The sequence below is a fragment of the Eucyclogobius newberryi genome, unplaced genomic scaffold (genome assembly GCF_026437365.1).
Source record: "Eucyclogobius newberryi isolate DKJ021-1_F unplaced genomic scaffold, fEucNew1.0.hap1 SCAF_12, whole genome shotgun sequence".
NCBI lineage: Eukaryota > Metazoa > Chordata > Actinopteri > Gobiiformes > Gobiidae > Eucyclogobius > Eucyclogobius newberryi.
The window spans coordinates 32,339,097-32,360,950 of NW_027315746.1; the positions used below are offsets into that span (position 1 = coordinate 32,339,097).

General features: G+C 42.9%; 1 protein-coding gene across 1 annotated transcript in view; it reads left to right on the forward strand.

Moving 5' to 3' along the window:
* dlg1b (discs large MAGUK scaffold protein 1b) overlaps positions 1-21,854 on the forward strand; it is a 103,564-nt gene that overhangs the window by 61,388 nt on the left and 20,322 nt on the right. Inside the window, 6 exon segments of the mRNA XM_072441920.1 lie at positions 4-136; positions 2,360-2,516; positions 7,339-7,441; positions 14,636-14,750; positions 16,744-16,920; positions 18,032-18,098. Of these exon segments, the coding sequence (XP_072298021.1) occupies positions 4-136; positions 2,360-2,516; positions 7,339-7,441; positions 14,636-14,750; positions 16,744-16,920; positions 18,032-18,098 (752 nt within the window).

The window sequence follows — 21,854 nt, forward strand, 5'->3', positions numbered from 1 at the left end:
CAGCCTTCTCTCAGTCGCACACAGAAAACCATATCGGACAGAACTTCCTGGTCCAGCCACTGCCACCTCCCGCCCCCTCAGGACGCTTCTCACCCACACCACCCAAAGGCATTGTGGGAGACAATGATGTCACCAGGTGGGTCACTGCTACTGATAAATGGGGAGAACAAATATTGTAGAAAATACTGAATACATTTTACCCAGTGAATCCATTTTAGTTGAATTTAAAAAAGAGGTTAGTTGAACCACTGTACAGCTAAGTGAAGGCCTTATCTGGACTAATGTCAGCCCCTCTTTTATTATGTGCTATAAATATGTGACTCTTGAACATACTTTAAAAAAAATATATATATTATGGCAAACTACTGGCAAATATAATATTCATAAGGACAAATTTAGGTATTTTGAACCCCAGGGGTTCAGCGGAGGTCAAGACACACATCCGACTCATATGATTCCTGACACGCCCCGCTTGGCTGCAGGGAATCTGGTGCTCAGTAGTCGACTTGTGACTGTCGTGATGTACGTCCTGTGATTTCTTTCTTAATGTTTTAGACTGAATCAAAGACCACCTTTCTGGGCAAAGTATTTGTGTGGCTGAGGCCTTGTTTTTGTCTATGGTATTACTCGTGTACTTTAATTGATGAGAAATAACTCCCACGGGACTCCGATGTAAAAAATAGTTAACAAAGCTGAATCCACAGTTTTGTGACACTTCTTACAGGAGTAATCAAATACAGCTATTCTCAAAAAATAGAATACTACGGTAAGAAAACCATTTGGCTCTGTATTTTGCGCTGTGTCTCCTGCGCTCCTTCCTTGTGTGTTCCTTAGCGCTGTCTCTCTTAAAGTGACAATAATACATTCACGTCAGAGCAGGCAAAAGACTACAAATAAATTCTACAAATAAAATTAATGTAATCAAATTAATTTAGCTTATTTAAACAACCAAATAATTTATCCATGAAACATAAAATTACACATTTATAGCAAAATATCAACACTGTGTAGATTTCCATACGAACATAGACATAAACTAAACTTGGCTCTCACAGTCTTGGTACCAGCTTGCACCTAAAAAGGGCCAAAGGGACCAGGGAAATCGCCCAGAGTCTAACCTGTATCAAAACCCCACTTTGGGATAAGACCTGTCACCAGCCTGGCCCCAAAAGGGCCAAAAGGACCAGGCCAGAGTCCCAACAGACTAGCCTGTATCAAAGCCCTCCTTTCTGAACTAAGACTGGGCAATAGCATGGCCCCCAGAAGGCAAAAAGGAGTCTAGCCTGTATCAAAAGGGCCAAAAGGAATAGTGAACATGCCCCAGAGTTTTCCCTGATTCAAAGCCCTCCTTTTCTGGGCTAAGACACGGCACCAGCCTGGCCCCTAAAGGGCCAAAAGGACCAGGCCAGAGCCCCCAGAGACTAGCCTGAATCAATACCCTTATATCTGGGCTAAGACACGGCACCAGCCTGGCCCCTAAAGGGCCAAAAGATCAGCCTCTGGGGCCATTTCCCTTGTCCTTTTCTATAACCACTATACTATAATATAATATATTTGCGAGCAATCCTTTTCGAGGATGCTGGACATAAAAATTAAGAAAAGGAACAGGCTTTGTTGTGAAAATGACATGAGAGTGGCACTTGCCAAGGTGAAGCAGCACATTTCTGAACTGGTCTGTGAAAGACAACAGCAGAAGTCACTGATTTGCAGTAAATATTCATGATTATGTTTTTGTTTTTGTGTGAAAATGTTGTTCTTTGAACACAGTGATGTTGATGCATGGTTCATTTTGTGCACCAGTAAAATATATACCTAAGTTTTGAATTTTGAAAAAATCATATTTTATTTGTCCAATTAAGAAGGGTTCTGTGAATGTGCTTATGAAACTGGAGGGTTCAGTACCTCCAAAAGGTTAAGAACCACTGATCTAAATGGTCATTTTCCACTCTGCAACACTACATGCACCTAACCTGGTTCAACTACAGTGTGCGCCTTCATTTTTTATTATACGGTTAAGTTATTTGTCATTATTAGTATCTAATTTGTCCTTATGTTTAACCCCAGGAATTGCTTTTTTATGCAAGTCCTCTTGTTATGTCCGATCAGCATGTGCCTTACTGTGCTGTTCAATTCTATATTTCTATGTGATTTATTAAAAAAGAAAACAATGTTTATAGCAAGACATCCTCAATGTGTGCTGCCCTCTTGTGGCTGAAACCAGTTCTTTAACATCTTGACAAGTAAAATGCCTTTCTTTACCATTTCTAATGATGATAAATCGTGTGTGTGTGTGTGTCTGTGTGTGTGTGTGTCTGTGTGTGTGTGTCTGTGTGTGTGTGTGTGTGTGTGTGTGTTGCAGAGAGCCCAGGAAGATCGTTCTGCAGCGCGGGGCCACAGGTCTGGGCTTTAACATCGTGGGAGGAGAGGATGGTGAGGGCATCTTCATCTCCTTCATCCTGGCTGGAGGTCCGGCTGATCTGTGTGGGGAGCTGCGGAAGGGAGACCGCCTGGTTTCGGTATGAGGACAGGGCTGAGCGGTGTCTGTTTGTGACTTAGCAACAGAAACTGAAATAAACCTGTGTTTCTTCCAGTGTTGGAAAGGACGGCATTTGAGTAGTATTAACATACTTATTTCGATCAGTAACGGGCAAACTAACTACTTAGGCCAAATAAAATAAATGGTGTTTCCGGTAACATTGAAAAAAATGTCAGGTGGGTAGGTCGGATTTTTTTTATTTGTTTAAAAATAATTTTACAATCCTCGCACATGTTTTGCAGACCGTTTTCTTTTCTCAGAAGTGAGCGCTTTGCATTGAAGTGTTTCCTCCAGCCATATTTAGTCAATTCAAAGCGGCCGATACCTTAAAAATCACAAAAGGACCATTCATAGAAATCAATCAAATCTTATCAAATTAAGCCTTGGGTTGTTGATATAATCCCAGAAATTCCGTTTTCGCCGAGTAGAGAACTGAAGCGACGTCCCGCGTGCTGCAACACATGCGTTTGTTTATTAGCACGACGCATCGCATCATCTCTCGTCTCTGCAGATTTTTGTCTATTCTGAGCTTGAACATCTTTCTCTGTCGTCCCGAGCGCCGCTACGTCAGGCCGTCTGAAAACAGGAGCGCTAAATATCTTGACCGCTGCTGCCCCAGCCATGGCTGCCAGTCTCCATGCTGACCCAATAGGACAGCCATCACCAAATGGCGGACCCCGTCCGGATCCAGACCGACTGATGGTTCTGTCCGGACCCTTGACCGGTGATAAATTCACCAGATAGTCATTTTCATGGAGCTTTTTTTTTTTTTTGTGTACGGCCGTGGCTATATTGACACAGCGCTGCAACTCCAATAAATACTCCAATAAATACTCCAATACGGCATGTCCGGGGTTCAGCACCTGCACGGGGCCTAACAGCTGTTCAGCACCTGCACGGGGCCTAACAGCTGTTCAGCACCTGCACGGGGCCTAACAGCTGTTCAGCACCTGCACGGGGCCTAACAGCTGTTCAGCACCTGCACGGGGCCTAACAGCTGTTCAGCACCTGCACGGGGCCTAAGAGCTGTTCAGCACCTGCACGGGGCCTAAGAGCTGTTCAGCACCTGCACGGGCGGGGCCTAAGAGCTGTTCAGCACCTGCACGGGCGGGGCCTAACAGCTGTTCAGCACCTGCACGGGGCCTAACAGCTGTTAAAATAAAGCGTGCAACATCATGAATGAAGTTTTGGGCAGCAGCTCCTCCTGTTCATTCAGAATCCTTTCCTCTTCAGAGGATTTTGGAAGGAAGCGACTCAGACCTTCAAGTGGCACATGCAGGATCTCTACAGCTTGAGCTCATTGATCTGAGGGAAATGCTGCATTAAAAGAGCATTTTGAGACAACTGACCTGCTCCTCACTTCTGTTGCATTTCTCCCCCTAAAAAGCCACTTGGGGCTGAGACAACAAAGATGAGAGAATGTTAAGTCAATGCTCTGTTTGCACATTTTAGTTTTTATAAGTTATTTAAGAGAACAATTAGTTATTCCACTTTGCACTTTAAAAAAAAAAAATGTCCTGAGTTTTCTGTTTTCTTTAATCTGAAATAAAGGCCTTGAATTTATTTGCCTGGGACGACTTTTATTAATGGTAAAAGAGATAGTTATGCACCAGTTAATTTCCTAAATTGGAATTGTTGAAACCAGATGAAAATGTCGGCACAAGCTGGACTTCGGTTCGGACCTTCTACTTGAACAAAACTTAAAATAACTGGACCTCAGTGACTTTTAATTTTACCCCTGAAATAGGAGCATCTGCACAGGTTTTTCACACAAACGTGGACGTGCCCATAGGTCAAACAAAACCTATCAAAAGTGCAGCAATTTTCATATCTTGATTTTTTTTTTTTTTTTTTTTTCCTGCAGCTTTTGGATTCTTTCTCTCAATTTGACATTCTCGAAACGTACGGCCAGTAAATATGTTATACATTGTTTAAGGTCGGGTTTTCTTTATTTTGAAATTCAGGTCGGTCGGGTTTTCTTTATTTTGAAATTCAGGTCGGTCGGGTTACCGGAAACACACACCTTTTATTTGGCCTTACTAGACTTACTGTCACATGTCAATGTTTGGAATTTACAGAGCGCTAAAAAGATGTGACACACACCTGCTCTCAAATGTGGTGAAGTAAAATGTATTTACTGAAACGAGTATTGGAGTAAAAGTACTTTAGTATCAGAGAAAGTAAATCTTAGAAACATTACGCACTGAAATATTGTGTCCTTCTCAAACACATACTAGTCTCAAGTCAGCATTTTTAGATGCTATTGGTAAAATGTCACACCACAAATATGTTCTGTTTGGTTGCGGCCACATGTAACTCTTTAAGCAGAGCCATGATCAGTGTGTTTGACTCACACTTTTTCACTGGCGACTTTCATATCATCATCTGTCGCAATTCAGAAAATGCTGTCATATCTCAAACCTATTCTTTTTCATTCTGCACATGTTTCATTCTTTATGTTATGGATTTTGAAACGCAAAGGGTTCACTTGTCCCACATTCCCCCTTCATCCATGTGCAGTGGCTTACAGTGTTGTGTGTGTGACAGTGGCTTACAGTGTTGTGTGTGTGACAGTGGCTTACAGTGTTGTGTGTGTGACAGTGGCTTACAGTGTTGTGTGTGTGACAGTGGCTTACAGTGTTGTGTGTGTGACAGTGGCTTACAGTGTTGTGTGTGTGACAGTGGTTTACAGTGTTGTGTGTGTGACAGTGGCTTACAGTGTTGTGTGTGTGACAGTGGCTTACAGTGTTGTGTGTGTGACAGTGGCTTACAGTGTTGTGTGTGTGACAGTGGTTTACAGTGTTGTGTGTGTGTGACAGTGGTTTACAGTGTTGTGTGTGTGACAGTGGCTTACAGTGTTGTGTGTGCGACAGTGGCTTACAGTGTTGTGTGTGTGACAGTGGTTTACAGTGTTGTGTGTGTGACAGTGGCTTACAGTGTTGTGTGTGTGACAGTGGTTTACAGTGTTGTGTGTGTGACAGTGGCTTACAGTGTTGTGTGTGTGACAGTGGCTTACAGTGTTGTGTGTGTGACAGTGGCTTACAGTGTTGTGTGTGTGACAGTGGTTTACAGTGTTGTGTGTGTGACAGTGGCTTACAGTGTTGTGTGTGTGACAGTGGCTTACAGTGTTGTGTGTGTGACAGTGGCTTACAGTGTTGTGTGTGTGACAGTGGTTTACAGTGTTGTGTGTGTGACAGTGGCTTACAGTGTTGTGTGTGTGACAGTGGCTTACAGTGTTGTGTGTGTGACAGTGGCTTACAGTGTTGTGTGTGTGACAGTGGCTTACAGTGTTGTGTGTGTGACAGTGGTTTACAGTGTTGTGTGTGTGACAGTGGCTTACAGTGTTGTGTGTGTGACAGTGGCTTACAGTGTTGTGTGTGTGACAGTGGCTTACAGTGTTGTGTGTGTGACAGTGGCTTACAGTGTTGTGTGTGTGACAGTGGTTTACAGTGTTGTGTGTGCGACAGTGGCTTACAGTGTTGTGTGTGTGTGACAGTGGTTTACAGTGTTGTGTGTGTGACAGTGGCTTACAGTGTTGTGTGTGTGACAGTGGTTTACAGTGTTGTGTGTGTGACAGTGGCTTACAGTGTTGTGTGTGTGACAGTGGTTTACAGTGTTGTGTGTGTGACAGTGGCTTACAGTGTTGTGTGTGTGACAGTGGCTTACAGTGTTGTGTGTGTGACAGTGGCTTACAGTGTTGTGTGTGTGTGACAGTGGTTTACAGTGTTGTGTGTGTGACAGTGGCTTACAGTGTTGTGTGTGCGACAGTGGTTTACAGTGTTGTGTGTGCGACAGTGGCTTACAGTGTTGTGTGTGCGACAGTGGTTTACAGTGTTGTGTGTGCGACAGTGGCTTACAGTGTTGTGTGTGTGTGACAGTGGTTTACAGTGTTGTGTGTGTGACAGTGGCTTACAGTGTTGTGTGTGTGACAGTGGCTTACAGTGTTGTGTGTGCGACAGTGGCTTACAGTGTTGTGTGTGTGACAGTGGTTTACAGTGTTGTGTGTGTGACAGTGGCTTACAGTGTTGTGTGTGTGACAGTGGTTTACAGTGTTGTGTGTGTGACAGTGGCTTACAGTGTTGTGTGTGTGACAGTGGTTTACAGTGTTGTGTGTGTGACAGTGGCTTACAGTGTTGTGTGTGTGACAGTGGTTTACAGTGTTGTGTGTGTGACAGTGGCTTACAGTGTTGTGTGTGTGTGACAGTGGCTTACAGTGTTGTGTGTGTGACAGTGGCTTACAGTGTTGTGTGTGTGACAGTGGCTTACAGTGTTGTGTGTGTGACAGTGGTTTACAGTGTTGTGTGTGCGACAGTGGCTTACAGTGTTGTGTGTGTGTGACAGTGGTTTACAGTGTTGTGTGTGTGACAGTGGCTTACAGTGTTGTGTGTGTGACAGTGGCTTACAGTGTTGTGTGTGCGACAGTGGTTTACAGTGTTGTGTGTGCGACAGTGGCTTACAGTGTTGTGTGTGCGACAGTGGCTTACAGTGTTGTGTGTGCGACAGTGGCTTACAGTGTTGTGTGTGCGACAGTGGCTTACAGTGTTGTGTGTGTGTGACAGTGGTTTACAGTGTTGTGTGTGTGACAGTGGCTTACAGTGTTGTGTGTGTGACAGTGGCTTACAGTGTTGTGTGTGCGACAGTGGCTTACAGTGTTGTGTGTGCGACAGTGGCTTACAGTGTTGTGTGTGCGACAGTGGTTTACAGTGTTGTGTGTGCGACAGTGGCTTACAGTGTTGTGTGTGTGACAGTGGTTTACAGTGTTGTGTGTGCGACAGTGGCTTACAGTGTTGTGTGTGCGACAGGTGAATGGAGTGGACCTGCGCGCTGCCACACACGAGCAGGCGGCAGCAGCTCTGAAGAACGCAGGCCAGACGGTCACCATCATGTCCCAGTACAGGCCCGAGGGTGAGGTCCCGCCGCAAGAACTACTCCTGACAAGAACTACACTCCTGACAAGAACTACACTCCTGACAAGAACTACACTCCTGACAAGAACTACACTCCTGACAAGAACCACACTCCTGACAAGAACTACACTCCTGACAAGAACTACACTCCTCACAAGAACTACACTCCTGACAAGAACTACACTCCTGACAAGAACCACACTCCTGACAAGAACCACACTCCTGACAAGAACCACACTCCTGACAAGAACTACACTCCTGACAAGAACTACACTCCTGACAAGAACTACACTCCTGACAAGAACTACACTCCTGACAAGAACTACACTCCTGACAAGAACTACACTCCTGACAAGAACTACACTCCTGACAAGAACCACACTCCTGACAAGAACCACACTCCTGACAAGAACTACACTCCTGACAAGAACTACACTCCTGACAAGAACTACACTCCTGACAAGAACCACACTCCTGACAAGAACCACACTCCTGACAAGAACTACACTCCTGACAAGAACTACACTCCTGACAAGAACTACACTCCTGACAAGAACTACACTCCTGACAAGAACTACACTCCTGACAAGAACTACACTCCTGACAAGAACTACACTCCTGACAAGAACTACACTCCTGACAAGAACTACACTCCTGACAAGAACTACACTCCTGACAAGAACCACACTCCTGACAAGAACCACACTCCTGACAAGAACCACACTCCTGACAAGAACCACACTCCTGACAAGAACTACACTCCTGACAAGAACTACACTCCTGACAAGAACTACACTCCTGACAAGAACTACACTCCTGACAAGAACTACACTCCTGACAAGAACTACACTCCTGACAAGAATCACACTCCTGACAAGAACCACACTCCTGACAAGAACCACACTCCTGACAAGAACTACACTCCTGACAAGAACTACACTCCTGACAAGAACTACACTCCTGACAAGAACCACACTCCTGACAAGAACCACACTCCTGACAAGAACTACACTCCTGACAAGAACTACACTCCTGACAAGAACTACACTCCTGACAAGAACTACACTCCTGACAAGAACCACACTCCTGACAAGAACCACACTCCTGACAAGAACCACACTCCTGACAAGAACTAAACTCCTGACAAGAACTACACTCCTGACAAGAACTACACTCCTGACAAGAACTACACTCCTGACAAGAACTACACTCCTGACAAGAACTACACTCCTGACAAGAACTACACTCCTGACAAGAACCACACTCCTGACAAGAACTACACTCCTGACAAGAACTACACTCCTGACAAGAACTACACTCCTGACAAGAACCACACTCCTGACAAGAACTACACTCCTGACAAGAACCACACTCCTGACAAGAACCACACTCCTGACAAGAACTACACTCCTGACAAGAACTACACTCCTGACAAGAACTACACTCCTGACAAGAACTACACTCCTGACAAGAACTACACTCCTGACAAGAACCACACTCCTGACAAGAACTACACTCCTGACAAGAACTAAACTCCTGACAAGAACTACACTCCTGACAAGAACCACACTCCTGACAAGAACCACACTCCTGACAAGAACCACACTCCTGACAAGAACTACACTCCTGACAAGAACTACACTCCTGACAAGAACCACACTCCTGACAAGAACCACACTCCTGACAAGAACCACACTCCTGACAAGAACTACACTCCTGACAAGAACTACACTCCTGACAAGAACCACACTCCTGACAAGAACCACACTCCTGACAAGAACCACACTCCTGACAAGAACTACACTCCTGACAAGAACTACACTCCTGACAAGAACTACACTCCTGACAAGAACCACACTCCTGACAAGAACTACACTCCTGACAAGAACCACACTCCTGACAAGAACTAAACTCCTGACAAGAACTACACTCCTGACAAGAACCACACTCCTGACAAGAACCACACTCCTGACAAGAACTACACTCCTGACAAGAACCACACTCCTGACAAGAACTACACTCCTGACAAGAACTACACTCCTGACAAGAACTACACTCCTGACAAGAACCACACTCCTGACAAGAACCACACTCCTGACAAGAACCACACTCCTGACAAGAACCACACTCCTGACAAGAACCACACTCCTGACAAGAACCACACTCCTCACAAGAACTACACTCCTGACAAGAACCACACTCCTGACAAGAACTACACTCCTGACAAGAACTACACTCCTGACAAGAACTACACTCCTGACAAGAACCACACTCCTGACAAGAACTACACTCCTGACAAGAACTACACTCCTGACAAGAACTACACTCCTGACAAGAACCACACTCCTGACAAGAACCACACTCCTGACAAGAACCACACTCCTGACAAGAACTACACTCCTGACAAGAACTACACTCCTGACAAGAACTACACTCCTGACAAGAACTACACTCCTGACAAGAACTACACTCCTGACAAGAACTACACTCCTGACAAGAACTACACTCCTGACAAGAACCACACTCCTGACAAGAACTACACTCCTGACAAGAACTACACTCCTGACAAGAACTACACTCCTGACAAGAACCACACTCCTGACAAGAACCACACTCCTGACAAGAACTACACTCCTGACAAGAACTACACTCCTGACAAGAACTACACTCCTGACAAGAACTACACTCCTGACAAGAACTACACTCCTGACAAGAACTACACTCCTCACAAGAACTACACTCCTGACAAGAACTACACTCCTGACAAGAACCACACTCCTGACAAGAACTACACTCCTGACAAGAACTACACTCCTGACAAGAACTACACTCCTGACAAGAACTACACTCCTGACAAGAACTACACTCCTGACAAGAACTACACTCCTGACAAGAACCACACTCCTGACAAGAACTACACTCCTGACAAGAACTACACTCCTGACAAGAACTACACTCCTGACAAGAACCACACTCCTGACAAGAACTACACTCCTGACAAGAACTACATTCCTGACAAGAACTACACTCCTGACAAGAACTACACTCCTGACAAGAACTAAACTCCTGACAAGAACTACACTCCTGACAAGAACTACACTCCTGACAAGAACTACACTCCTGACAAGAACTACACTCCTGACACAGGCGACACCAGCGCTCCTTTGAAAAATGGGAAACATTATCGGAATATAATCTTTCTTCTTGGGACCAAACAAACATTTGCCTCTACATTCTGACTATGTTTTCTAAAATCAAAACATTTGGCGTGTCAGAAAGAAAATCTGATCGTAGAATTATGACATTTGGCACAGATGGTGACAAGAGAAGTAAAACACATACATTATATCAACATTTGCTAAGCATGATTCGGGAGTTTTTCAAAACGTTTTACATTTATGAACTCCTCCTTGGGCGTTGGCCCCATTAATCCAACATTTGGTGAGACTCGTCTTAAGGACGCACATTTTACCAAGAATTTCAAAAACATTGCCTTTTGAATGGGGACAACAACATTTAGTTCTTCCAAAATGTATCAAATTTTGCACAAAATTCTATTTTGGCATGTCAATCAAAGTCAAAAAGTCCCATGTCATATTTGTTACGGCGTAGCCGTAGCGATGACAGAAACCTCCCATGTTATTCCAATGGGAAAATTGCCAAATCTCTGGAATTGTAACATGCTTACACTTTATACTTTTACAAACTCCTCCACGGGCATTAGCCCTATTAACCTACAATTTGGTGAGACTCATCTTCAAGAGTGAACGATCAAAAGTGATCAACATCTTTCTTTTAAAAATGACTGACTTTGTGCGGCGCAGATAGCGGTCTGTGATTGTTGCATTGGCGCCCCCTCCTCTTGTGTTGCTGGCGTCGTTGCGAGGGCCAATTATTGCCGCTTGCGGCTATTTTTTATTTGTTCTTTTATGAGAATGTATAAGTAGTACATTCCACATTACCACGTAAAACAAGAACACTGTGGATAGTCTGGATAGCAGTAACACTGCTTTAAAATCACTAAATGGATTATTGTTTAATTTAAATAGTCTGTTTTGTTCCACAGTTCAGGGAGCAAAGTTGCTGAAGGCCTTTTTTCCTGACTCTATATTGACTCGATTGTAAAATAAATGACCGGAGACCTCAAGCAGTGAATACCTGATCCAATATTCAACATACTTTAAATATCCAGGCAACATGAGCCTTCATAAATAAACAAAAGGCAGTGCTGTTCTTCTTGCACTTTAGAGTATAATTGACGTGGTGGTTCTGTATCCTCCTGTGATCAACCTGGAGCTGAACCTGGAGCTGAACAATAAACTGAGTTCAAAGGTTTTAACTCTGTTGCTGTAGAATGCATATTTATAATATCACCATAATCCAGCACTGACAGAAATGTTGCCTGGATTAAATGTTTTCTTCAATTAAGAGGAAAACATGTTTTATTTCTAAAGGATAATGACAATCTGGCTTTAAGAAGATTTGTCAGCTCTTGTTCGTGCTTGTTGAAAGAGTTAATCATCAGTCTAGATGCCCATGTATTTATAATAGATACTTGTTCAATCATCAACCATCAAGAGTTAGAATAGATGCAGTGAAAATCCACTTTTTAATCACTTGTGCAGCCGAAGGCGCCATGGCATATACAAGTGTGTGTGTGTATATATGTATGTATGTATATATATATATATATGTATGTATGTATATATATATATATATGTATGTATGTATGTATGTATGTATGTATGTATGTATATGTATATATATATATATATGTGTATATATATATATATATATATATATATATATAAAGTGGATGCTACTGTGTTTTAGATTGTGGCCAATTTAGTTTATATAAATTGTAAATTACAGTGGTCCAAGGACAGACTCTTGGATTCCTGGGGAACACCTTTGTTGGATAAGAAAATTCAGATTGAAAGCATCAGCAAAAACAACTTGAACTCTATTTATGAGGTAATTGACAAACAATTTTTTTTTAGAATTTGCATCAAATTCAATAATAACTAGACGATTCAAAAGAATCCTATGATCCACTGAATCAAAGATAAGACATTTTTTGAAAAGTGGAAACGCTTTTATTCAGATATTAAAACTCACAAATATTAGAACTCACATGGCTGTGGAACTTCCGGCCTGTAGGCGGCGCCACAGATGATGAACAAAATAATCCACATGATCCCATCCACATCCTCCAGAAAAGCAGAGCTAAACAAACGCATCGCTGCACCACCAGGCTAAAGACAAAACATTGGCCAACTATAACTTGAGACCGAAACCCATAGGCTCTTTCTGATCCTCATGATACAGTCCAACATGAAGTGTTATGACATCACTGTCGCACTGTTCTTTGGTGCTCAGACAAAATGCAGAGCAGAGCTAACGCTAAAGCCAAATCAAGCAGACTATGCATGCTGCGCCCTCCGCAGGATCAGTGGTGTCACGACACAGACAGGCGGCTCCTGTAACCAGGGCAACCAACTCCCAGTTTTGCGCTTGAACACTTGGATGAAAGCGGAACAAAATTTACATTTGTTATTCACTTTTCTCATGCAAATTTAGAAAATACATCAAACTATATTATCTATATATAATATATATATAGATAATCTATATATAATATATATTATCAACATCTGAGATTTTGGAGGTTAGCCATGTTTCAATACAATATACAAATATATCTGGATTCGCTTGTTTTACTCACACTCACCAAGTATATTTTTGATTGAATCCTTGAATACTGCGTATTCATGTGAAGAACTTGAAGACCTTTTTTGATTTAAATGTTGATATATTTAAACCAGTGTTATGAACATTATGTAATTGCGCATGTGTTTTTTTTGTAGGTTTGATGTTCATTAAGTATGTTTTGTTGCTATGACTCCACGACACATCTGTGAGGCTTGTAATCATCAGCTGGTTTCAGTCTCGTTTGGTGTTGGTCAGGTTGAAGTCCTGATACTATTATTCTCCTAGTGATCCTGACTGGTATTTAAAGAAAAAGCCATGGGCATTTGAAGTCAGCCTAACTGATCCCCCGATCGCCTGCTTGGGCTCAAGTTAAAAGGGTCAAAAACGAGACTGAAGGAACCAAAAAGGAAAGGCGTCTTTATCCCTTATGTGTCGGGACTGTCTGGAAAACTACAAACATTCCTGTTTATTTTAAACCGGCAACACTTAAAGACAAAAAGTGGTTCATCTTTAGGACAAGATAATGACACAAAAACAGAGCAATGTAGTTTACTCTATTCAATGCAGTGGAGAAAATTGCATATCATGTAAGTGAGACTAAACGGCCACTTCACAAAGGACCAACTCACAAATTCAGCAGGATTACAGATCACTGTTCATCTCTGAAGACAGTGAGGTGAAAAAGAGAACACAGTGTATTGACACCATGGTAAATGGAGTAAACAAGCCGGCAGATGCTAAGCAGGTACACATAAGTGATGAAGGCGCTGCCAGCAAACAATGGGATTATTGAAGATTAGTTTTAGGTTCAACTAAGGCAAATAGATTACAAATCTGAGTTCTCAGACCAGGTCTGCAAATCGAGAATGGCTTTTGAATAGAAGTCAAAACGTCTTTATTTTCAACAGTGTCAGTGTCTCTTTTATGAAATCTTTTACTACGATGCTCTGTATTTACGGTAGTTGTTTTTGTCATTGGGAAATCAAAAAGGGTGAAACCTTCCAAGAACATAAGGCGCGGGTGGGCCATATTGACAGAAGGTATACATTGATATTTTTTGGGAGTATCACAATAACAATATTCAGACAATTCAGTCAATCCATCAGAAATGTGTTTAAACATGTCTTAAAAAGTATTAGTGGAAGTTTCAGACAATTGTGAAAATGACCCACAAGAGAGCAGAAAATGTCACTAAATAAGGTTCCATTGTGATTTCAATCTTAATGCAGGTTTTATATATTTATATTGTAAATTAAGCATACTAATTTAATTCATATTCATTTCCATACATTACCCACCTCTTCTTGACACGTGATGAAACCATTATTAACTTAACTGATGCCTGAACATACTCCAGGTATATTTCTTTCCTGTAGAAAACTCTTCTACCTTGATTCAAAAGCTGCATTAAGCCTGTTGTGCATGACGTAGTAGCTTTGAGTGGAGCAATAGAAAGTCATAGTTAGTTTTGTGTTTTCAGAGTACAGCCGCTTTGAGGCCAAGATCCACGACTTGAGAGAGCAGATGATGAACAGCAGCATCAGCTCGGGCTCGGGCTCTCTGCGCACCAGCCAGAAGAGGTCGCTCTATGTCAGGTAAAGGACAATGACCACAAGGAGGGTTTGGGAATGGTTCTGTTCAAATATCTGTGTAGGGCTGAGCAAAAAAATATCAGCATTTTGTCAAAATGACGCCAAATTCTTTTATTTTCATAATAATTCACCGACTCAGCGACCGCTCTTTTCGTAAGCGCCGTTTTGAATGACCTTAAAACACTGATGAATTTATCTTTCATCCCTGGGGACAAATAACAAATTACACAACGCATATACGTTTACATTGTCGGTCCTCCATATACTTCTGTGTTGAACAGACCATTCAGGAGGGAACCTATATGTTTTTTAATATGTTTTATTTGTTAGTTTGCCTCTGTCTGTCCACTGGTCTGGTCACCGCTCATATCGGTCTGCATCATGGTGTGGCTTCATATTAAATTTGACCTGCGCTTTGCATTCTGGGACGGAAACACGCCCAGCAGCCTAATCACAACAAACATGGCGGTGACCCCTGGACTGTTGAAGCCTGACCCCTGGACTGTTGAAGCCCGACCCCTGGACTGTTGAAGCCCGACCCCTGGACTGTTGAAGCCCGACCCCTGGACTGTTGAAGCCTGACCCCTGGACTGTTGAAGCCTGACCCCTGGACTGTTGAAGCCTGACCCCTGGACTGTTGAAGCCTGACCCCTGGACTGTTGAAGCCTGACCCCTGGCGGTCACTCCGAGTCCAAAAAATGGTTATTTGGATCTTTTTTTTGCCTTTTTAAAGTAAAAAAAAAAAAAGAATTTACCGACCGACCCACTTGAAAAATGACATACATAAAATTGATTTGGGGCTTTGGGGCAGCCTAGGGTATAAAAACTCAAACTACGGCCCGCGGGCCATTTCTATCCGGCCCGCCAAGCTTGTCCAAGTTATATTAAATTATTATTATTATTTTTTATTATTATTATTTTTTTGCCGTAAATGGAATGAGAAAGAAAGGAAGGGGAATGGTGAGAGAGAAAGGAGGACATGCAGCAAATGTCGGAGTCGGGATTCAAACTCACTATACTGTGGCCGTTCATTTTACGTTTCGCCTGTAATGCCCACATTTCCCCAAGAGATGGCACTGTTCCCTTTTAAGCTGCGCCTGCGCAGCTGCGCACTGCTCTCACATAGTGCACTGCTCGCAAAATCTATGGCGCGCAGAAAATAACATTCACCACAAACGGCCTCCAATCAAGCAGGAAGCGCAAGTGTTTGACACTGAAGAAGACTCTTGTGGACAGTAGTTTTTCATTAGTTCACACAGACACACCATATTTTCCTGGCCCGGCCCCTCGGCCAAATTTTAGAACCCAATGTGGCCCTCGAGTCAAATAGTTTGGGGACCACTGGTTTAACCCAACGAAAAAAATCCTCTACTTTCCAGAAAGCAATTTTTTTTTAGCACAATGTAAAAACAAACTGCTGATGTTCAGGTGACGGGGACTGACGGGGACTGACGGGGACTGACGGGGACTGACGGGGACTGACGGGGACTGACGGGGACTGACGGGGACTGACGGGGACTGACAGTTTTCACGAAGGTCATGTGGACATTTTTACCAATTTTCCGATCTTCAGTTTTCTTAAAAACAGTGTTTTCCATCTTTAGCTTCTGCTCCGCACTAGCAGCTCCTGCACTGACGGGTCAGAGGCTCCCGCACAAACCTGCTCTGATCGCGTGGGGAACCAGAATAACAGGGATGAGTGCGAAAATGAAGTGGCTTAGCTTTTGTGGTTCTTCTTTAATCGAAGTGTTCATATAAAAACAGAATCCCCATAAAAGGATAGCGTTAGCTGCTGTTGACTTAGATCAACTTTATTGATCCACAAGGGAACTGATCTGTACACGAGCTCACACCTTTTATGTTTGTATTGTGATTTTAATGCATCTTCTCTTGTTCTGTAAATCACTTTGTATGACTTTGTGTGCGAGTTGTGCTCTACAAACTTGCCCTGCCTGTGTTATAGTAGTGAGGGCATTGTCCTCCCTCTCTCCCTCAGGGCTCTGTTTGACTACGATAAGTCTCGGGACTCGGGCCTGCCCAGTCAGGGCCTGGACTTCAGTTTCGGGGACATCCTCCATGTGGTGAACGCCTCAGACGACGAGTGGTGGCAGGCCAGGCACCTGAGCGCCCAGGGAGAGGCCGAGGAGGTGGGCGTCATCCCCAGCAAGAGACGGTGAGAGTTTAGTCCTGGTTTAGTCCTGGTTTGGACCTGGGTTGGACCTGGGTTGGACCTGGGTTGGACCTGGGTTGGTCCTGGTTTAGTCCTGGTTTAGTCCTGGTTTAGTCCTGGTTTAGTCCTGGTTTAGTCCTGGGTTGGTCCTGGTTTAGTCCTGGTTTAGTCCTGGGTTGGTCCTGGTTTAGTCCAGGTTTAGTCCTGGGTTGGTCCTGGTTTAGTCCTGGTTTAGTCCTGGTTTGGTCCTGGTTTAGTCCTGGTTTGGTCCTGGGTTGGACCTGGGTTGGACCTGGGTTGGTCCTGGTTTAGTCCTGGGTTCTTATACGATGCAGGCGTGCACTCACTCCATTGCAGGTGGTCCGGGTCCAGACTTAGAAAGTGCTTAAAATCAATACAAAATCACGTGAATTCAATTCAATTTATTTTTGCAATTCCCGAAATCACAACTGCAGTTGCCTCGAAGTAGAATCTGTTTGTTCATGTGGACTGCACCATCTGGAGTCACAAGGCGTGACTATTGACATGTAAATGTTAATTAGTATGCACTACAAACAATTAAATCAATTTGATTAATATGATTAAAAACAGTTAGGGCTGGGAAAATGTTTATTAATATTTTTTTATTGATTACTATTATTTCAGTATTCATGGCATTTTGCTTCTTAACTCACAAAAACAAGACGCACTCTTCAATGTTTTGAAAAAAACCCAAACATATTTATTCCCTTATTCTAGGCTATATTTGTTATGTTGTGTGTGTGTGCTATCTTATCCTTTAAATTAATTTGATTCTGTTTATTATATTGAAGTTGTGCTTGTTCTGTGCAACAAACTTCATGTTGTTTTAACCTTGGATTCTACTTCCTGTGAGTAAAGTCTGTACAGGAGCGACTCTGGTGAAAACTGCAGTATTTAGTCTGTAGTTCATGTGGCATTGAATTATCTTTGCATAATTTTATATATATGTTAGTTTCAGGTTTCACCAGATCAAATACACTTAAATACAATACCAGCTTACCAAGTAACGTTTTTCTAAACATATAGACATATAGACTCAACCAAGTGTCCTTTAGTGATGATATGATATGTTTTCTTGTCTGTTTGTGCTCAGAGTGGAGAAGAAAGAGCGAGCCAGGTTAAAAACAGTGAAGTTCAACGCTAAATCTCGAGATCGAGGGGTGAGTCGGCTCCTTATATTAGTTTACCCGTATATATTAGTTAATATATTAGTTAATACAGTAACTCAGAGGTGTGCGGGAAATAGAAATGGGCTCTTTAAATATTGTGTCAGAACTGGGATACAATTGGTCAAAAAAGAAATAATGAATGAATGAATTAAAATCCTGCAATCAAATGTAGAAATGTATGGCTTAATGGAAGAAGTTTGCATCCATGAAAAAAGTTTTTTTTTGGTAAAACCTTGTGTTTATGGAGCTATTTTTGCCTTGCTTTAATGTTCCATGTTTGGCATCGAACTTATCAACTCCAGGTGTTTTGATTTCTAAAAGTGGCTTTGGTGTTGTCACCTGCTTATCTCAGTGAAGCTAAAGAGCCTCAAATACCATGACATCTCCATAGAGACGAGTTAGTTACACCTTTAATCACCTTTAACCACACAGTTCTAAAATCTATATCAAAGTATATTTTACTTATATTAATATTGGCCAGTTTGTCCCATTTCTGAGGAATACATTTCATGTCTGAAGTTTAGAACATGTTTGTCTTGTCCCGTGTGAAGTGACTTCATGCACATGTGTTAGTGAGGGCCCGGGGCCCGGGGGTCAGCTGCATGGTACAACCCAGTTCAAATGCTATGCTAAACTAATGTTATGTAGTTTGTAACTCATGTGTAACTAATGTTGAACTATTGCACATTAACAGCATGATGATGTTTCAGCCAAACCTCACAGAAGGAGCAGGTTTGTCACAGTCCAGGGGCCCCAGTCCAGGGGCCCCGCAAACACTAAGGGATTTGAATAAATTGAGTTGTAACGTATAAAACATGCCACATTCCACATTGTTTGAGTAATCCTGAAAGCGTAGTCTGGCTCCTTGTGTCTTCACTGGACTCCTCCTGCTCCACATGTTTCACTGAAGTGTTTCCGCTCTGAGAAAGTGTCTTTTGGCTTGAAGGAAATGCATTTTAGGCATTTTTCAGGTATTTGGATTAGGTATTATTAAACTATCATCATTATTTCACATTTTGTTCATTGTAAACCACAATACTGATCTAAAACACCTCACAAATGGAAACGGGTTCATTGACTTCCTGTTAGACTGCAGAACTGATAAGCCCCGCCTCTCCATTGTGACGTTTTACCATAACACGCCGCTCATCGTCATCTAAATGTTTCTATTATTGAAACAAATACAAATACAATACAAGGATTACTCAAACATGCATGAATCTTTCTGAATATATCATGAGGAAACACAGTTCTATCACGGTGATTGGAACATCTGTGACAGACCTGCTCCTGCTCTGCTCCGCCTACAAACGGTTTTAGCCCAGCGACGTGTCAAACGTGGAGCGAGGAGCGTGCTGCTGCTGTCAAGTGCAGAAAAGAAACAGGCTCACAATGAACAGGAAGTGAAGAATGTTTGACTACACTAGACTACATTTTGTGAATAAAAAAATGTCATGAATAAAGTATCTGACATGTGAAAATGAATTTAAATTTGACTTTATGTTTTGGAATGACCAAAACAAGTCATATTTCAAATTAAAACATACAGACTTTACCCAATTGTTAAGAATATATGCATCCAATTATTTTATTTATTAATCATTGGGTTTATGTTGCACTCAAAGCTCTGTTATTGTTAGAGCAGCTCTTGGGTCAAAATGAGACCACTGTGTGCTGTCTACATCTAAATTAGTGTTTTATTCTCCGCGAAGCAGGAAGTGTGCAGTTGGCTAACTTTACAGTGACATTAAACTCTGCTCTGGCTCTGGAAGTTGTGGAAAAAGTGCTTATAAAATCATCTTGGTGAATAATTAGGACGCTCAGAATGAGATGATGTAAGTGAGAAACACATTATTAAGACAATAGAAATCAGATACATTGATATGCTTTATTTTCTAAACTAATGTAAAGTGAAGCTCCTTTGAAACAATATTTTGATTTAGTTCCGTCATTTCCATTGTGTGATTTTTTTTTTTTTTTTCCCAATTTGGAGACCCTGAAGGATATTAGATGTAATTGAAAATGCAAATTATAATTAGCATTTTATAGAGTAATTAAGCATAATGCTTTTCCTTTTTATTTTAAAATCATCACTTGGTGGGAGGAGTTATAATTCATGGCTGTGGTGGTTTTAGAAGCTGTAAAACTGGAACTTCTAAAACAAATAACTTTTCTTACTATAGATTTACAGCAATTTTAGCTTCAGGCCTAATGTTTTGGGCACAATGTGATTAGAAATGACGTTTTTGCAAAGCACAACATAGCGATGCGTTTAGGGTCTTGCTCTGATGCTGTCGCTGCAGAAATGACGTGGGTTAGTTGATGTTTGAGTTTCCCCTCATCACATTTCACTTAATATATACATCACTATTAGCCGCAGGTTCTGTGTAAACCCCCAACAATGATTCAATCACTCATAAAAGCATTATTCTCTCTGCTCTGGCTCTGACTTAACTCCCGAGCTCAGGTCAATGTAGCGGATTGTAAGGTGCTCCACACCTGGTCCACGTGTGGGTGTGATCCTCATTCCTCCAGGAGTGTTCCATTGTAGAAAAAGATTCCGGGAACTGGGATATTTATCCTACTCTGGGTAGGCCCTGCACACCGGTAATTGGTTTAACCAGAAACTAAACCTCTTTGTTTTCTATCAGTCCTTTAATGGGAAAACAAAGAAGTTTAGTTTCTGGTGAAACCAATAACACTTTTTCATCAGGAGGTCCCGCCCGGTGGGCAGGGTCTACCCAGAGTAGGATCAATATTTGAGTTCCCGGTTTTGATTCGCAGATTGAGAATGACTCTTGGATGAGTCGAAACGTAGTTTTTTCAAAAAGACGTCGTTTTTTCAAAAAGATGACTGCAACTGAATCGTTTTCTTCTCGTCCACATGTATTGCTGACTTTCCTAATGAGAGTAAAGCTGACAATCATTAGCATGCTAACACATAGCACATCTAGCACATCCTGCTAGAGACTAAAACTTCTATAATCAGATGCAGACTGCACAAAGCGGTTTCATTTTCACCCCAAGAGCTTTTACAATATCTGTACCGCGCCAAAACAAATGTAACTTTTACATCAAATAAATCACAGGTTACAGCCCTTTTTAAGGTGAAGTTACCTGTGAGTTGTACTTAATGATTCTGCACATGCACTTGAAGCAGCAGCATCACCGCGCCAGTCAAGAGGCGGCCATTTTAGTTCAGCCCCTCAAATGTGTTCTGACGCTTGACATTGATATCTGCTCCCTGCTCACCCTCTGCTCCCTCACCCCCTGCTCACCCTCTGCTCCCTCACCCCCTGCTCACCCTCTGCTCACCCTCTGCTCCCTGCTCACCCTCTGCTCCCTCACCCCCTGCTCCCTCACCCCCTGCTCACCCTCTGCTCCCTGCTCACCCTCTGCTCCCTCACCCCCTGCTCACCCTCTGCTCCCTCACCCCCTGCTCACCCTCTGCTCCCTCAACCCTGCTCACCCTCTGCTCCCTCAACCCTGCTCACCCTCTGCTCCCTCACCCCGCCCCCTGCTCACCCTCTGCTCCCTCACCCCGCCCCCTGCTCACCCTCTGCTCCCTCACCCCCTGCTCCCTCACCCCCTGCTCACCCTCTGCTCCCTGCTCACCCTCTGCTCCCTCACCCCCTGCTCACCCTCTGCTCCCTCAACCCTGCTCACCCTCTGCTCCCTCAACCCTGCTCACCCTCTGCTCCCTCAACCCGCCCCCTGCTCACCCTCTGCTCCCTCACCCCGCCCCCT